The sequence below is a fragment of the Rhinoderma darwinii genome, chromosome 10 (assembly GCF_050947455.1).
Source record: "Rhinoderma darwinii isolate aRhiDar2 chromosome 10, aRhiDar2.hap1, whole genome shotgun sequence".
Lineage (NCBI taxonomy): Eukaryota > Metazoa > Chordata > Amphibia > Anura > Rhinodermatidae > Rhinoderma > Rhinoderma darwinii.
In genome coordinates, this window is record NC_134696.1 from 94,213,705 (window position 1) to 94,229,811 (window position 16,107).

General features: G+C 42.8%; 1 protein-coding gene across 8 annotated transcripts in view; it reads right to left on the reverse strand.

The window, feature by feature from the left end:
- The window catches only part of ARHGEF1 (Rho guanine nucleotide exchange factor 1), a 67,525-nt gene that overhangs the window by 2,726 nt on the left and 48,692 nt on the right, over window positions 1–16,107 (reverse strand). For 6 of the 8 annotated variants that reach the window (XM_075840328.1, XM_075840326.1, XM_075840327.1 and 3 more), the window contains 17 exons: window positions 15,918–16,023; window positions 12,875–13,051; window positions 11,674–11,852; window positions 10,736–10,879; window positions 10,574–10,656; window positions 9,675–9,800; window positions 8,821–8,935; window positions 7,940–8,040; window positions 7,222–7,299; window positions 6,891–6,966; window positions 6,593–6,760; window positions 5,954–6,041; window positions 5,017–5,124; window positions 3,147–3,214; window positions 2,642–2,797; window positions 1,929–2,126; window positions 414–526 (listed from right to left, as the gene is read on the reverse strand). In XM_075840328.1, the coding sequence (XP_075696443.1) occupies window positions 414–526; window positions 1,929–2,126; window positions 2,642–2,797; window positions 3,147–3,214; window positions 5,017–5,124; window positions 5,954–6,041; window positions 6,593–6,760; window positions 6,891–6,966; window positions 7,222–7,299; window positions 7,940–8,040; window positions 8,821–8,935; window positions 9,675–9,800; window positions 10,574–10,656; window positions 10,736–10,879; window positions 11,674–11,852; window positions 12,875–13,051; window positions 15,918–16,023 (2,084 nt within the window). The remainder of the gene's footprint in view (window positions 1–413; window positions 527–1,928; window positions 2,127–2,641; window positions 2,798–3,146; window positions 3,215–5,016; window positions 5,125–5,953; window positions 6,042–6,592; window positions 6,761–6,890; window positions 6,967–7,221; window positions 7,300–7,939; window positions 8,041–8,820; window positions 8,936–9,674; window positions 9,801–10,573; window positions 10,657–10,735; window positions 10,880–11,673; window positions 11,853–12,874; window positions 13,052–15,917; window positions 16,024–16,107) is intronic. The other 2 variants (XM_075840332.1, XM_075840331.1) reach the window with 1 other exon arrangement.

Here is a 16,107-nt window from a genome sequence, read left to right on the forward strand (position 1 = left end):
TATTCCTATTATCACTATAAAATGATATAGCTAATAAAATATATATATATAACAATAATAGGAACACAGTAAAATTCCGTTGTGTAAGGGTTGCGTTGTTTTGACGGAATGAATAGCGCAGTTGACTACGGTATTGATTCGGTCAAAACGACGGAACTCTTATACAACGGAGACAAACGGAAACCATTTGCACCGGAACCGTCACCATCAATGGAAACCTATGGTTTCCGTTTGGTTTCCTTTCATGGGTTCCTGACAGAAAGCTCTGACGGAACCCATGAACGGAGTCCCAGTGCAGATGTGAACGAAGCCTAAAAGGTATAATAATTAAGTAATAATGATAAAAAAATAAATAAATAGAACCCAAAAATACTAAAGAATAATGTAATAGTCGCCACCATCATCTCACTTACCTTGAGCTGCTGGACCCTCTGCTCCAGTAGAAGGATGCGTCTTTGGACTTCTTCTGATTGTTCTTGGGACAATACAATTGGAGCACATAGTGACTCTCCAACATCTCTTGGGCCTGTAGGCAGCAAACCGCAGCATTACTAATGACTATCAGTGCTCCATACAGGGGTCAGATGCCTGCTGGGGGGTCACCAGATATACAGTAGTAACATGATCACGTAGTCCCTGTTCACACAGAGTTTTTTGCAGGCAGAAAAAAACCTGCCTCAGAATTCCTTCAGGAATTTTAAGGCAGATTTTGACCTGCCTGCGCTTTTTTGCCGTGGCCATTAAAGCTAATGCAAGTACCGCGGGCAAAAGACGCTGCGAAGAACGCTCGCAAACAAGCGCCGCAAGATTTTTCTGCCTCCCATTGATTTCCATGGGAGGTCAGAGGCGGAAACCGCAGCAATAAGGCACTGTTCACACAGTTTTTGCCCGCTGATTTTGACACTGAAACCGCGCCAGAATCAGCGCCAAAAAACTTCCAAAACTGCCTCCCATTGATTTCAATGGGAGGCGGAGGATCTTTTTTCCAGGGCGGTATCTAGCCACTTGCGGGAAAAAAAAATCAGCATGTTCTTTCTTGCCGCGGTTCCGCCTCTGACCTTCCATTGAAATCAATGGGAGGCAGAAAAAGAGTTTTTCGAAGCCTTTTTTTTACCTGTGGTCCTTAATGCCCGTGGGTGAAAACCGCAGCGAAAAATCGCAGAAAGACAGAGCAGGCAGGTCAAAATCTGCCTCAAAATTAGTTCAGGAATTTTAAGGCAGATTTTTTCCGCCTGCAAAATACTTTGTGTGAACATGGCCTAAAGGACATGCCGTTTTTTTCTCCGCGAGCAGTAAAAAAATTGCCACTGCCCTAAATTGAAAACAATGGGGGCGATTTCTTTTGTTTTTTGGCGCCGATTCAGACGAGGTTTCTGTGTCAAAATCAGCGCCAAAAGACTGTGTGAACAAGGCCTTATAATCCAGCCCAATGTGTTAGTGATGGCCTCAGATTGTTATACTAAACTACGGCAATGAAGTACTCCGGGGTAGGCTGGCATTGCCTGAGCATGCGCTAACCTTTCATTATAGGGTTAAATTGGTTGCAGGGAACTTTGACCCTAAGGCTTTCTTCAGACCAACGAGTGTCAAATTGGCTGTGAAAAACTGAAGTTTTTCACGGCCGGTTTGCACCGGTGCAGGACCTGTTTTCACGGATCCGTGATAAGACTTGAAAAAAATGAGACACATCCTAATTTTTCATGGGCCGTTCACACGGTCCGTTAAAACAACGGCCGTGTGAATAGCCCCATAGAAATACTTGCGGCCATAAAAACCAATCGTCCGTCAAACTGACAATTTCACCGTTCGTCTGAATAAGGCTCAATAGTGAGGTATGGCGGCTGTGACAGAGGCGTCCAACAAACCCAGAATGAAGCCCCTGCGGTATTGCCCTCGCCAAACCCAGGCTGTAGCTTTCTTAGTCTTACCCTGCTCTTTGGCCTCCCTGTCCGATTCTGCCCCAGCCTCTTCTTCCTGATCCCCATTAGTGGCCTTCTCATCTTGTGCAGGTTGGGGCACTCCAGCCTCATCCTGGGGGTTGTGAGACCAGTTTTCAAGGTTCATAAGCGACTCGGCGTCCAAGCTTAGACGGATATTACGTACAAGTAACCTCTTCAACACCAACACTGAGAAAAGAGTAAAGGAAGAATATCACAATCCATTTTACTCTAGATTTAAAGGGTTTGTCCACTTTTGAACACATTTTTTTTAGTTGATATACGTAGAAATTATCTAAATAGGAAAGTTGAGTCACTTTGTAAATTCATTGTATTACTTATCTTGTACTTATCCTGAGTTACAGCCTGTACTATACTCCAGAACTGCAGTGACAATTCTGAAGGCTTCAGAGCTGAAATTTCCCAGCATGGCTTGCTGGCTCAGGGTCTTTGCATTCTGGGAAGTGTCATGTTTACACCAGTAAGTGTACAGTATTCAGATATAGGAAAAATTAACTGATCCCCTGCATTATAGGAGCTAAGCTGTTAGGGGCATGTCTGACAACAAGCTTGTTGATGGTTTCCAATGACAACCAGCAGAATTGTGAATGCAGCTCTGGAATATAATACAGCCTGGAACCCAGGATCAGTACAAAATAAAGCTACTAGGTCAAGATCATGTTATGTTTCCTTGCCCTCCTCACCTTCTTCTAGTGCTTCACTGGCAACATTTCCTCCTGTGCTAGTGTATTGGTTCAGCTTGTAGGCCTGAAAGTCATGGTCAAGAAGATGTTCCGTTGATTGGTCTCCAGAATTCTCTACAATCCCTAAGCCAACGCCTTCAAGAGAATCCTCCTTTCCTGTAAACAGAAACGTAGATTGAGAAGTGGACGCTGGACAGCTCGTTGATCGGCGCTCGTTTGTGTCTTTCACAAGATGCTAGTATGGGGACGAGCGCTCCTTACTCCCATCGCTCGTCCTCATACATTTCTATCATGTCGGCAGCGCGTCTCCCTGTTTACACAGGAAAATGTGCTGCCGATACGGATATTTTCAGTATTTAAAAAGATACGATCAGCTGATGAACGAGCGTTTTCCCGATAATTGGCCGGCGTTAAAGGGCCTTAAAGGGCCGAAGTAAAGTGCAGGAATGTCGTTCCATGGTGATTGGGGTATAGTTGTATTTGAGGTTTGTATTGTAGTTCTTACCGTCCTTCGTTGAAGACTCTTTCAAGGAACCTCCATTTTCTGAACTGCCCAGCAATTGATCACTATAGCTGTAAAAAAACGAATAGGTAAAATTAGTACCAAACAGGAGAAGGGGTTCAGATTAACGGTAATAGGCACAAAGACCTTAAAGGGGTTGTCTGGGCACAAGAAAAAACAGCCGGGGAAGAAAAAAACCGAAAACATTACTTACATTATGCTAGCATTATTTGAGCAATGTATGTAAGGCCACGTGCACACGGCCGTAGCTGTAATCACGATCTGTGATTATGGGCATGGACGGCCGCAGACTGTCACCCGCATTTGCGGGCCGTGCTCCTATTATAAAGTATAGGAGTACGGTCCGTAAATTTTTTAAAAAATAAGACATGTCCTATTTTTTTGCGGGTAATTTCTATGGCCCGGACACCTTCCCGGAAATATCTGGGAAGGTGTCCATGGGCCAAAGAAATTAATAGATCAGTATTTTGATCCACAACTACGAATCCGTAATTGCGAATCAAAATTACGGTCGTGTTCATGGGGCTTTAGCATTATTTAAGTCTGTAAGGTGGTATTATATGAACACTGAATTGTGGTTTTATCTGAGCACTGTATGGTGGTATTATTTCAGCACTGTATGGTGGTATTATTTCAGCACTGTTTGGTGGTATTATTTCAGCACTGTCTGGTGGTATTATTTCAGCACTGTCTGGTGGTATTATTTCAGCACTGTCTGGTGGTATTATTTCAGCACTGTCTGGTGGTATTATTTCAGCACTGTATGGTGGTATTATTTCAGCACTGTCTGGTGGTATTATTTCAGCACTGTCTGGTGGTATTATTTCAGCACTGTCTGGTGGTATTATTTCAGCACTGTATGGTGGTATTATTTCAGCACTGTCTGGTGGTATTATTTCAGCTCTGTCTGGTGGTATTATTTCAGCACTGTCTGGTGGTATTATTTCAGCACTGTCTGGTGGTATTATTTCAGCACTGTCTGGTGGTATTATTTCAGCACTGTCTGGTGGTATTATTTCAGCACTGTCTGGTGGTATTATTTCAGCACTGTATGGTGGTATTATTTCAGCACTGTCTGGTGGTATTATTTCAGCACTGTCTGGTGGTATTATTTCAGCTCTGTCTGGTGGTATTATTTCAGCACTGTCTGGTGGTATTATTTCAGCACTGTCTGGTGGTATTATTTCAGCACTGTCTGGTGGTATTATTTCAGCACTGTCTGGTGGTATTATTTCAGCACTGTATGGTGGTATTATTTCAGCACTGTCTGGTGGTATTATTTCAGCACTGTCTGGTGGTATTATTTCAGCACTGTATGGTGGTATTATTTCAGCACTGTCTGGTGGTATTATTTCAGCACTGTCTGGTGGTATTATTTCAGCACTGTCTGGTGGTATTATTTCAGCACTGTATGGTGGTATTTTTTCAGCACTGTATGATGGTATTATTTGGCTGCTCAGCCACTGTAGAGTAGATTATTTTTTATCATGTGTTGTCCAGTGTATGGTGGTGTTTTTTTGGCACCATCCTGTATTACACAGATAATAAGGCACTATATGGCATAATTATTTGCACAATATATGACAGTACATCAAATAGGAGAGGGGCCACAAGAGAAGGTACCACACATGGCACCAGTCAAAGGAAGGCCAGTCCTGAAAAAGAAGTATAATACAAAACAGGATGCACTTTACATATAAGACATGGATAAAAGCGCAGCCACTGGAAAGACCCATAGAAAATTAACAATTTTCTAAAATAACACATAGAATGTAGAACACAGGCATCTCTATATAGTACAAGCATCTGATGCCATATGGACCTAGATGTCATTGCTGCGTCATCTACTTACAAGGTTGGGCTCTGTGGAAGCATGACTGGACTACTGTATGACGGTCTGTGCTTGCTAGAAGCAGATGATTCCAGGCGGCCAGTATTCTGACTGATTAGGGAAAACCAACTGTAAGGAGACAAAAGAGGTTCACAAGACGCCTCAAATACTTCTTATTACACACGTTCTTATGTTGTAGGTTCTTTATGGTTCTATCGTTTCTTCTTAGGAATAACGAAGAAAGGTGCTAAATCAGAACTAAAATGCAAGTAAACAGCGCCACCTGCAGGCTGCTAAACTGACCGCTTTCCTAGGTAAGCCATCTATGTGGCAATTGGCTAATGTAGGAGTCCCAGGCAGAGAGGAGTCCCTTTATATCTGTCAATCACAGGATAAATTGGGTTCCTGATCCGCCCCACGATTGGCTCAAAACTTGCAAATGACAAGTAGAGAAAGACTCTTGCAAAAAAAAAATTCTGCCTTAGGTTTAAAGGAGCAGTGATGAAACTTACTCTTCTAATTTCAAACCAGGTGACCGGGTATAGATGGAAAGAAGGTAGGACCTTATATGCAATGACCTGGGCAACAGACCCCGGATAGAAACAAGGATAGATCCCGGCTGTGAGTAAATAAAGGGGTTGTCTGACATTATCAAAAGGGTCTGCTTTGATTTTCTTCCAGAAACAGCGCCACCTTTGTCCTTGGCTGTGTCTGGTATCAAAGCACAGCCTTCTTCAAGTGAATGGGGCTGAAGTGCAATACCAGACACTTTCCAACTGTGGCGCTGTTTCTTGAAAATATATATATTTTTTTAAATCTTAGCCAACTCCCTCATTTATCTCTTGAAGGGTATGTATAGCTGTATACAGCTTATTAGCTACAGGACCAGTTTCCACCAGCATCCCATATTACCCATCTGTCTTTATATACATTATCTGCCAGCTTTCTTTGTACTTACGTTTTTTTCTCAGATGTGGTAGGTGCCACCAGCTCATAGATCTGTGCCCTATCCTCCCACTTGAATATGACAAAGAAGGCTTTGTTATCTGCAAGAGATAAAATGTTATGTTTTCAAATCCTATTAGAGCGTTATGGATTAACGCAGGGGAGTCCCTCATTCCGGACCTCCAACGAGCAGAGAGTGGCTACAAAGAGTTTCTCTGGAGGACCCAGCATGTGTGTGCATTACACATACAGCAAATTGATTTCAATAGGCACCCTGTAATGCTCCATTTCCCCTGTGGTGGCGCTGCAGGGAAACTTAACACTTGCTGCTTGGTTCCGCTGCAGATCGCACTTGATCAATGGGGTTCCTAGTACCGTGATCAGCTTACTATCCGGGGATCTTTTAACAAAAAGGGATTTAAAAAGCAGACAGTCCCTTTAAAGAACCACTACAGCTGCAGGACTGGACACATTCCCAGGAGTTAATGGGGAGAAACCTTAGTGCCAGATGGAAGACCCATCCATGCTATGAGCTGTTTAAATAGATCTACTTGCCGAATTTAAGCACAAATATAGGTCTTCTACTATCTAGAACCATATATATCTAGGACTTCTCCTGTTACATGTATAGATCTGATCCTTAGGTACTGACCAGTAGCCACCTCACGGGCCATTGCTTTTTCTAGCTTAATGATTGGACTCAGCATGAGTTTTCCATCCGGAGCTGGGGTGATCGTCCGACTTTGGCACTTCAAAACTAAACGTTCATCCTGTTTTTGGAGAAGCATCAAGATGTCGTCCAACAGAAGAACATGAACATCTGTAGAAAATGGGATTTTCGAGGCAGCAAAGGAAAGGCAAAGGGAAAGAAAAAGAGGCCCATTAGATTTGAAGACCATAGACAATGCCACAGCAATATTGGGATTTTATGGAAAATATACGACTCTCACCAAAAGACTTGTCTTTACTAACTCTCCATGTGAGCGCTCCTTCATATATGAGGTTTTTCCTTGTAATGTCGATGTTCTAAATTACAGAAAATAGAATTTCCTTAGACATAAATAACCACTAGGATCTATTTCTTATGGGATGATCACAAATAACCCATTAGATCTTATTGATATGTCCATAAGGGATTAAAAGTGGAGGTGCACATGTTCTGTATAGATAGAGGTTGGGTGCTTAAAATTATTTCTTCTGGTGGGCTCCAAGAACCCCAGGCTACAGAAGACAAAGCAATACGATGATCACAAAGAGGAATTCATGGAGTATAGTTCTTACCTTGAACTCGATGAACAGAGGATCATTGCTCTGTTTCAAGTTAGACACATCAAGACGTCTTTGGTAATCGATCAGTTTCTGCAAAGGATTCAAATAGGAACAAAAGTAATAATAGACAATGAAGAAGCGACTATATACTGTATGGATGTGGCAACATTGGACATTCCCGTCATTGTGGCGTTTAGGCCCTGCCCGTCACCCCTGGCAAAAGCCTCAGCTATAGTGAGAACCAGTCAGCAGCAACCCTACCCCATACCAATGCCGTGCTTATAGGGCAGATCGATCTGCAAAAGTGATCTGTGATTTAGCGACTGATTGGTAGATCACATATACCTGGAATAGGTGGAAGGTAAGTAAGGTAAAGGGGAAACTATAGCGGTCATATTAAGAGAGCACTGTGGCTGCCACTGTTAAAGGTATCAACGTGTCTGATAAGAGGGGCAATCTTTATGGGGACAGGTAAAAAGCCCCTTTTAGTGAGAAGGTCCCCCCAACAATTAGCTTTTAGCAGAGGGTCCTGCTGCTGGGTCTCCTGTCAATGAGTTGTTATCTCCCTGGGGAATGATCACTTGCCATGCGTAGTGTTGAAATCAATGGTATCCATATAATACTCTTGCTGGTTCCTATCTGGGGACCCCATTTAAATGACCTCCAGCAGCCTTAATAAGACAAGATGGTCCAAAATGAAGGACCTCCACGGCGCTCAGTTGTATCTTACCATTTTGTTCTCCATCTCTCGTACTTCGGTGTTGACGTGGTTTAGGATCTGCCGGCAACATTCAGCTGCTTTCTTTACCCGCTGTTTCTCCTCTTCTTCCTCTGTTAAAATTCAACAATATCAGGTCAATGGAGGACATCATGACTTTCACCAAGTGCACGGATAACTAAACTTTTGACCTATCAGACGTTCTGATCAGGGAGGGTCCGAGAACCGAGACTCCCACCCACCGCTAAAACGAGTGAGCGCTGCGACGCTTTGCTTCTGCTCAGCTTTCCTCAAAAAGCAGAGCGAGCGGTATAAGGACTCAGATTTTCCATTGAGCCCGTACACCGCTCGCTCACCTTCAAGAAAAGCAGAGCAGAATCAAAGCGGCACTGCGCTCACCCAATCGCTTCTGCCGCTTCGTTTTAGCAATCGGTGGGGGTCTCAGTGATCGGATCTCCACCCATCAAAACTTCTGACATGTTACTATGACATGTCAAAAGTTTTTGAAAAGTTTAATTAACCTTTAAAGTGTGCAACTTTATGTGAACTTAGACCAGTGACGATTCCTTTAGTGCTATTTTGCAGATAGCTTGAATAGCAACTCCCTAAAATAGTATTATTAAACTTCTATTAGCTATGAAAGGATTAAAAAAAATCCACTGCAGGGCTGTTGTAGGAGTTACTTCTGCACTTGCCATGAATATCTGTGATCAGTCTTTGAATGAAATATATATTTTATATAATATTAATATATATAATATAATATTAATATATATATATATATATATATATATATATATATATATATTAATATATATAATATTTAATATAATATTAATATATAATATAATATTAATTTAATATTTAATATAATATATAAAATGTCTTCTCACCGGTTAGGTTAGCAATGTTCTGCAGCAGAAGGGGGTATTTGGTCAGTCTCTGCATTTCAAATGGAATAATATCCTTTAACTGTAGACGCCGGCATTGTGGATTACTTTCTGCTTCCTGTAGAGGGTAAATATGGAGACGTTTAGTCATAAGTAAGGGTTTAGTCCCATTTAACGTGATGGTCTAAAATCAGATAAAAAGGTTCTGGGTTTTTTACCCCACTGAAACAGCGCCACTCTTGTCAGTGGGCTGTGTCTGCTATTGCAGCTCAGCCACATTCACTTAACTGAGAAGGAGTTTCAATATCAGACACAGCACACAAAGCAGCGTTGTTACTAGTCTAAGACAATCCCTATGATTTCAGGAAAAAACGGATCCTATAATATCTAGGGGCAGAAGTACAGGAGATGGGGGATTATCATGACACTATCCCATGTGGGCCTTATAGTTGTTATTATCTGGAAGAGGTAGCCCATGAGAACATTGGCTTACATAGAAGATAGAAGGTCCCCGTGGCAAAACTTACAAAAGGCCCCTCATTATCGTGCCAGGTTTTCGCCAGAACGGCCTAGTGTTTGATTTCCCTTCCATGACCCTTGGGCCAATTTCACATTAGGAAAGTGCAGTAACACTTTGTCTCCTGTCATCTCCAATGGTTTCCAGGTGGCTGCATGGTTGGCCATTGATCGGAATGGGCCAACCATACAACCTCTGAAGAAAGCAGAGCCTAGCTAGGGGTTGCAGAGGTTTGACCTACACCACTGATGGCACATCCTATCAATATGCCACCAATGTCTATCCTGAGACAACCTCTTCAATTTAACAAGCGGCTGGCTATTTGTACAACACAATTTACCTGAATGAACTGCGTAAATCGAGGATCTTTCTTCTGTTTCTGCTTGAGTTGCTCCAGGGCAAATGGTTGGCGACTACAAAACCTTGAGGAGATCTTCTGAAACCAGAGCCCTTCAGTACCATCAAACTGCGAGACGACAGGGAGAGACATGAATATACAAAGCCCTTCCCTGTGCTCTTCATCTAATGCGTTTATCCCTGGATATGTGGGTGTGGAGGCAGCTGTAATAACACACGATGCCTGGAAATCCTCCCAAGACATTTATGACTGTGGTCTATGGAAGCTCAGGGTTACAGCTCTCTGGGGAGAAATTACTGAGAATATTCTACACGAAAGCAGAAGTGTCATCGATACACAGGGAAAGCAACTGACAAGTGGCATCACAGAAGCACAAACAACTCCCTCCACATTGAGTTTATTTCAGGGGGCCTATATATGACATTATATCAGGGGGCCTATATATGACATCATAATAAAGTTTACATAACAATATAATATACATATAAAAGGTGAGGAGCGTTATAAATTTATTACAGAACTTATCTTCCACCTCGGTTGAGGACGCTAGAGCGAGTGTGTCTTCTCCAATTTTGCAGCATAAAGCAATGAGGTTGCTTTACCACATGCCAATACTGCAATTTTGGGAATTGCTCCCTCTAGTGACCAGCGCATGGAAATGTTATAAATTAGAATCTAATTTATAATATTTCCTGACTTGTGAAAAAATTAAAAAAATTAGAACAATGTGTAATCATTTATATACTAACTGTTTAACAAAAATATATATATATATATGTTTTTCTATCGACACATTCCCTTTAAGAACAAGTTTGGACTCATGGGCCATTAAGCATTTACAGACCCCCAACCTTGTTCCACTTCTAATAGAACCCACTCACCCGTTGCAGCAGTGTGCTCCCAATCTCCTGGATGATGGAGTTATTTTCCAAGCGCAGCTTCTTCAAGTTATCCAAGAGCAAAGCTACAAAGTCAGAATGACAAGGTATAAGACCAAGGAGAAGTGAGGAACGTGTAGTAAGAAGAACACCGTACTAACTCACCGTGCGCTTCAATTAGGTCATCAAGACTTGGAAAAATGTTCTCCAGCTCCATTGTGGGGATCCAGACATTTTTCATGGGAATATAGAAGATGTCGTGTAACACATGTAGCATCCGCACGTGTGCATGTTCAGTGAACAGCAGTTCTAAGAAAGGAAAGACAGAAGGTTCGTTACAATTAGTTACCAATATTCTTCTTTCTCCACCCCAGTCAACCATTCATTGCTCCATCGCAATCCCTACATTGGCAAACCAAAGAAAGTCGATCCTGTCTAGTTATAGTCCATTTATAGACATATGGGAACAAGTTATTAAAAGGGTATTCTACGTTGTGGGCTTATCCTAAGGATAAGCAATCAATGTGTGATCGGTGGGGGTCCCACCACTGAAGCAGCAGAATGAGGGGGAAACGGCACTCACTGGAGCACCTCGGCCCCTTCACTGTAGTACCAAACACATTGACGTTAATATACTCGTGGCCGTTTTGGGTACTGCCCATTCAACAGAACAAGGCTGAGCTGCGGTACCAGACACAGCGGCATGGGGCTAAAGCTGATGCCCCTTTTTTTGCTGATCAGTGTGGGTCCCAGGGTTGACATTGATAGTCTATCCACATTGACTGTTAGGAAAATGTCAAATGTTCCGCAATTTTACAGAAATCAGAATGGTATTCAACTATTTACATAAAGGGCACATAAAGGGCACATAAAATGACGAACTAGTCGCTCATGGCCCAAAAACATAATCAAATCTTGACCATACCATAGTGTCTGTTGAACTGGTAACTAATCTGGGCTTCGTCTACCCCGTGGTCACCATCCGGACAACCCTTACATACTTATTGAATGGTCTCCATACATGTATATTGTTACTACCCATTCATTATTGTATATGCGTCAACTACTTGAGCAGAAAAATGAAAAAACTCAGTTATTCATACCATTGATGACCTCTTGCCGCTTGATTTCGCTTTTCTTCAGCCTGAGGAGTGTTTCAGGGTGGACGAGATCCCTCCAGTTTGGGGGGTCATTCTCGGCCTCCAAAACGCGCGGCTCAGTCTCCTCAGACTGGGGAAGCAGAAAGGACTGTTGACCCTCGCCACTCCCTCCAGGCTCAGGACTACAACGAAAAAGGCCAACGTTACAAAGATATAGATTTAAGTAAACACAAGAGGAACGGGAAGCCCATGTGGCTGTGGATATTTGAAGAATAGATGTGGTCTGAAGGCGCTCTACAAATACTTTGCTTCACAGAGTCCCTGCAGGGCCACCAGATTACCACAGTCTATAGGCTGGCGATATAGTCGGACTATAGACTATCATAAAAGGCTGTTTATAGCATGTTAAACGGCTGGCATCATCAACAATATTTTAGGAAATTATGTGAACCTCCAAATTCTTCTCCATAAATTAGACAGACATCTGGTGAAATAGCAACTCTTCCATTACTTTAGACGTCCTCTTCTTTTTCAGCTGTTTCTTAGTCATATCTGTTTCTTAGGAAACTGGGCAACAACCAATCTGGCCGCCATGACAGATCCCACTGTTTCGGTCATCTGGTCTTTCCAGATACCAAAATGGTTAACCGGCCTAGTATTACAGAACACCCCTTGCCCTTGAATCTCTGCATTACTAGACAGACTCGACAAGACTGAAAATGGCTACCATACAGGTTGCCAACCAAGCTATCCTAAAAAAACAAACCAGATATAACTAGGAAACCAGGAACATACTATAAGACTTCACACAAGAGAACATCTCAAGAACCTTAATTAAAGTAAGAATAACTACATAACAAATCATTCAAGATTATCCAACGCATTTTGAACATCTGGAGATGGTTGACCTAGGAATGGAAGAGGCAGGTTTCATTTTAGTTGCATGGCAAAACAAAAAAAAGATTGGGTCTTGGCAATTTGGTGGCAATTCAATGCCAGCTGATTGAAGACCGGGCTGAACAAATGAGTTGCAATGTATTATTATGTAAAGATTTGTCATGCAACTTTTTGAAGAAGAGTAAATGGGAACTCAACTTGTGTTGGAGAATACATTCCGGACTATCAATAGCCACAATTTTATGTCAAAACATAATGATAATAATAATAAAAAATTCCATGGGACAAGATTATCCTCCCAACGTACGTGAGACTGCCTGATTTTGACTTGCTTGTTGAGACCTGCAGGTCGTTGGCCCTGGCCGCAGCCTCCAGATCCACATCACTCCGAGAGCGCGTCTGCTTGCCTTTGGCTGAACCTCGCTGTGAACGCTTGCGCTCGTAAACTCGTAAGCTCTCTGAGCGCCCCAGCTTACTAGAATGCCTGTCCAGTTGAAGCCAAAGAATCGATAGGATGGTATCCCGAACATCGAGCAACGAAGAGGAGATGGGGTGTGGTGAGGGTAGCCATGCAATGGAGGAGTAGACAGATTTGGTCAGAAGATATGGGATATTAACCAAGGACATCAAAAGAGTAAAGAAATGGAAAAGACAAAGGGTGGGACTGGGTAGGAAATTAAGCAATCTGTGGCAGGGAAAAGTGAGAAAAAAATATGGGATGTGAACGTATAATGTTGGAAATGCAATAACGTACATAGCGTATGATGAGATGAGAGAACAAAGAATTGACCAGTGTAGGGTAAGGGGTGTAGTTGGAATTTAGTAGCAAGGGTTTGGCAGGATCCATAAATATCCATAAACTATGAATCTAAATATTCACAGCGCATCGAATGACGCACCTTACGTACACACACTCATGAAAACCACGGAGAAGCATAAAAACCAATGTAAAGAAAAAAAGGGCGGCATTGCCACCAATCACGCATTTTCTCTTCAGCATAATCTAGTTGCAAAGTTATACACCATCCCACCACATAATGACCAATTACATTGAGAACATTGCCATGCCCGACTGGGATATCCTGGGCCCACCAAAGGCGATGATTCAGCTCGAAGGCAGAAAGTTCCCAACTCTACCGTCCGCTTCAGATGGGGTTGTCCACTGTTGGATCGAATGATCTACACTAAGTTTGGGCCCCATAATCATATCTATATCTGGGAGTACTAGTCGATTTTCTGGTGGGTCAGTCTGACCCTAGATCAATCACCAAGATTATGGAGGTCATTGACCTCATTCTGGAGTAAAGAAGGTTAAAATTGAAAGCTTTATTCGTGTTCATGAACATTAGCTTTATTCGTAACCCGTAGGGCAGTGGAGCGCTTAAATCCTTCCGTATAAAGTCGTTTATGAACGCCAGTATTTAGTAAAGATAATGGCGGACATAAACTCCGTCTTTAGGTCGTAACGAACACAACTTACCTAGCTCCGTTGACTGGCATTAAAGTGCGGCAGTAAGGCCGAATTCAGACGAACGTGGGGAAACTCGGATGTGAAAAACTTCCGTTTTTCACGTCCAAATTGTCCCCGTTCGGGTTCCGTTTTCATGGATCCCCATAGACTTGAGTCTACTGAGGGATCCGTGTAAACAGAACAAAATAGGACATGTTCTATCTTTCAACAGATCCTTCACACGGTTCATTGAAACAACGGACATGTGAATGGCCCCATTGAAATACATGCGCCCGTGTGACGGCCGTTGTTTTAACGTCCGTCACACGGACGTATACTACGGTCGTCTGAATTCGGCCTAAGTGGGCGCAATTGTGCCTACTAGTTTTGCATTAGTGGGGCTTTTTTGCTTTTTTTTTTTTTAAAGGGGTTGTCCAGTCCAAAAAGGGTCTGATTTTTTTTTGGGCTTGTGCCTGGTATTTTAGCTTATCCCTATTCAAGTGATGCAATACCAGACACATCCCATGGAAAGAGTGGTGTGGTTTCTGGAAATAAAAAAAGAAAGCAGACCTTTATCTCTAATCCTGGACAACCCCTTTAATCCAAAATGGAACCGGTCATGGTCATGGGTTCCCTTTAAGGTTATAAATCTCTGACTACTGAATGCACGTCAGAGAAATTGTGACCAGTTGGGTTATAAAAACTCCCAAACACCAAACTTCCAATACCCGACTAGTCTAGTATCATAATGCAGGATCTATTTTATTTACTTGTGAGTCTTGTACAAAATGGGCAATGGGGGAGCAGTAAGGATAGCTGGGGTTTGCAGATCAACAAAGCGGGGAGAAAGGAGGAAACTGGGCACAGTGTTTAATACTTAGCCAGGCTCTATAACAAGCCTCTAGCAAATCTCCCGGGATATCAGATGACAAACATGCACTGACCTTTTCTTCCGTCTGTGAACAGAGCAGGCAAGGGTTAAATCATTCGATACAAATACCCCTAGAACCAAAAGCTCAGCAGACAGGGGGCACCACATCCATGAACAGGACCATTGTGTTACTCGGCAGGGTAACACAGAACATAGCATATCCGCCTATCAAAGCCTATACTGTACTGCAAAGCAAACATATGCACCAGGTATCAAGGACCATGTTAGGACAAGTCATCTGAGCCAGACCAAGACAACACAAGCCCTGAAGCGCGCCACAATTGGTTTCTAATACACAGACACAACAGATGTATTAAAATCGAGGTTTAATATATAGGACGAGAGTTTAGACCAAGACGTGGTTGAGGAACAAGGCAAATGTAGAGCGAGACAATGGGGGAAAGCGCTAAGTTGAGCAGATAAATGGTAGACATGGACGAAGAGCAAACAGGACAGACGCTGGGCCATATTGCCAGGACAATGGTACAATGGCACTAGGTCATGGCCACCAAGGACCGTGTATGTTTGCGTTGCGGTGACAGCTGTATTTGCGGCTTTCTTCAAGTAAGCAACGTCAAGTATTTGCAGAAGGAGAAGCTCCAAGCAGAGACTCCTCTCGTTGACGGATGGAGCTGGGGATGAAGCAGCAGCCTTCCACAAAGCTGGGGTGGAGTAAACGTCACGGAATGAAGGTTTACAAAGGCCAATAGTAGTGATCGTTCTTCCAAAGCAGACAGACAAGGTAAAGTGGGATTCAGAAGCACATGGCAAGGTCTGGGAGTCATTACATCCATGGATTTGGATAATAATTGCAAGCCGCTGTTCAAAGCAGGAGAAAGGGTTTCGGTGAGGAACCCATCAGTAAGCAGGAATTGCATAGCAAGGTCGCAGGAACTGGAAGACATGTGGTCGCTGCTGCACTGGGATCATCTCGGTCGTTTTGGTAATGGGCTACCTGTGACGGCTTACCTGTCATTTTCGGCACTGTCTTCTTGTTGTTCTGTTGGGAAGAGTTCTGTGGTCGGAGAACCTTTGGACACATCAGTGACGTCAAGAGAACAAGTCCCATCAGAGACTAGATTGGGGAAGAAAGATAGAAGATATTTGCAAAAATTTAGCTAAACTTTTTACCAAATGATTCCCACAGCTACAACCACTA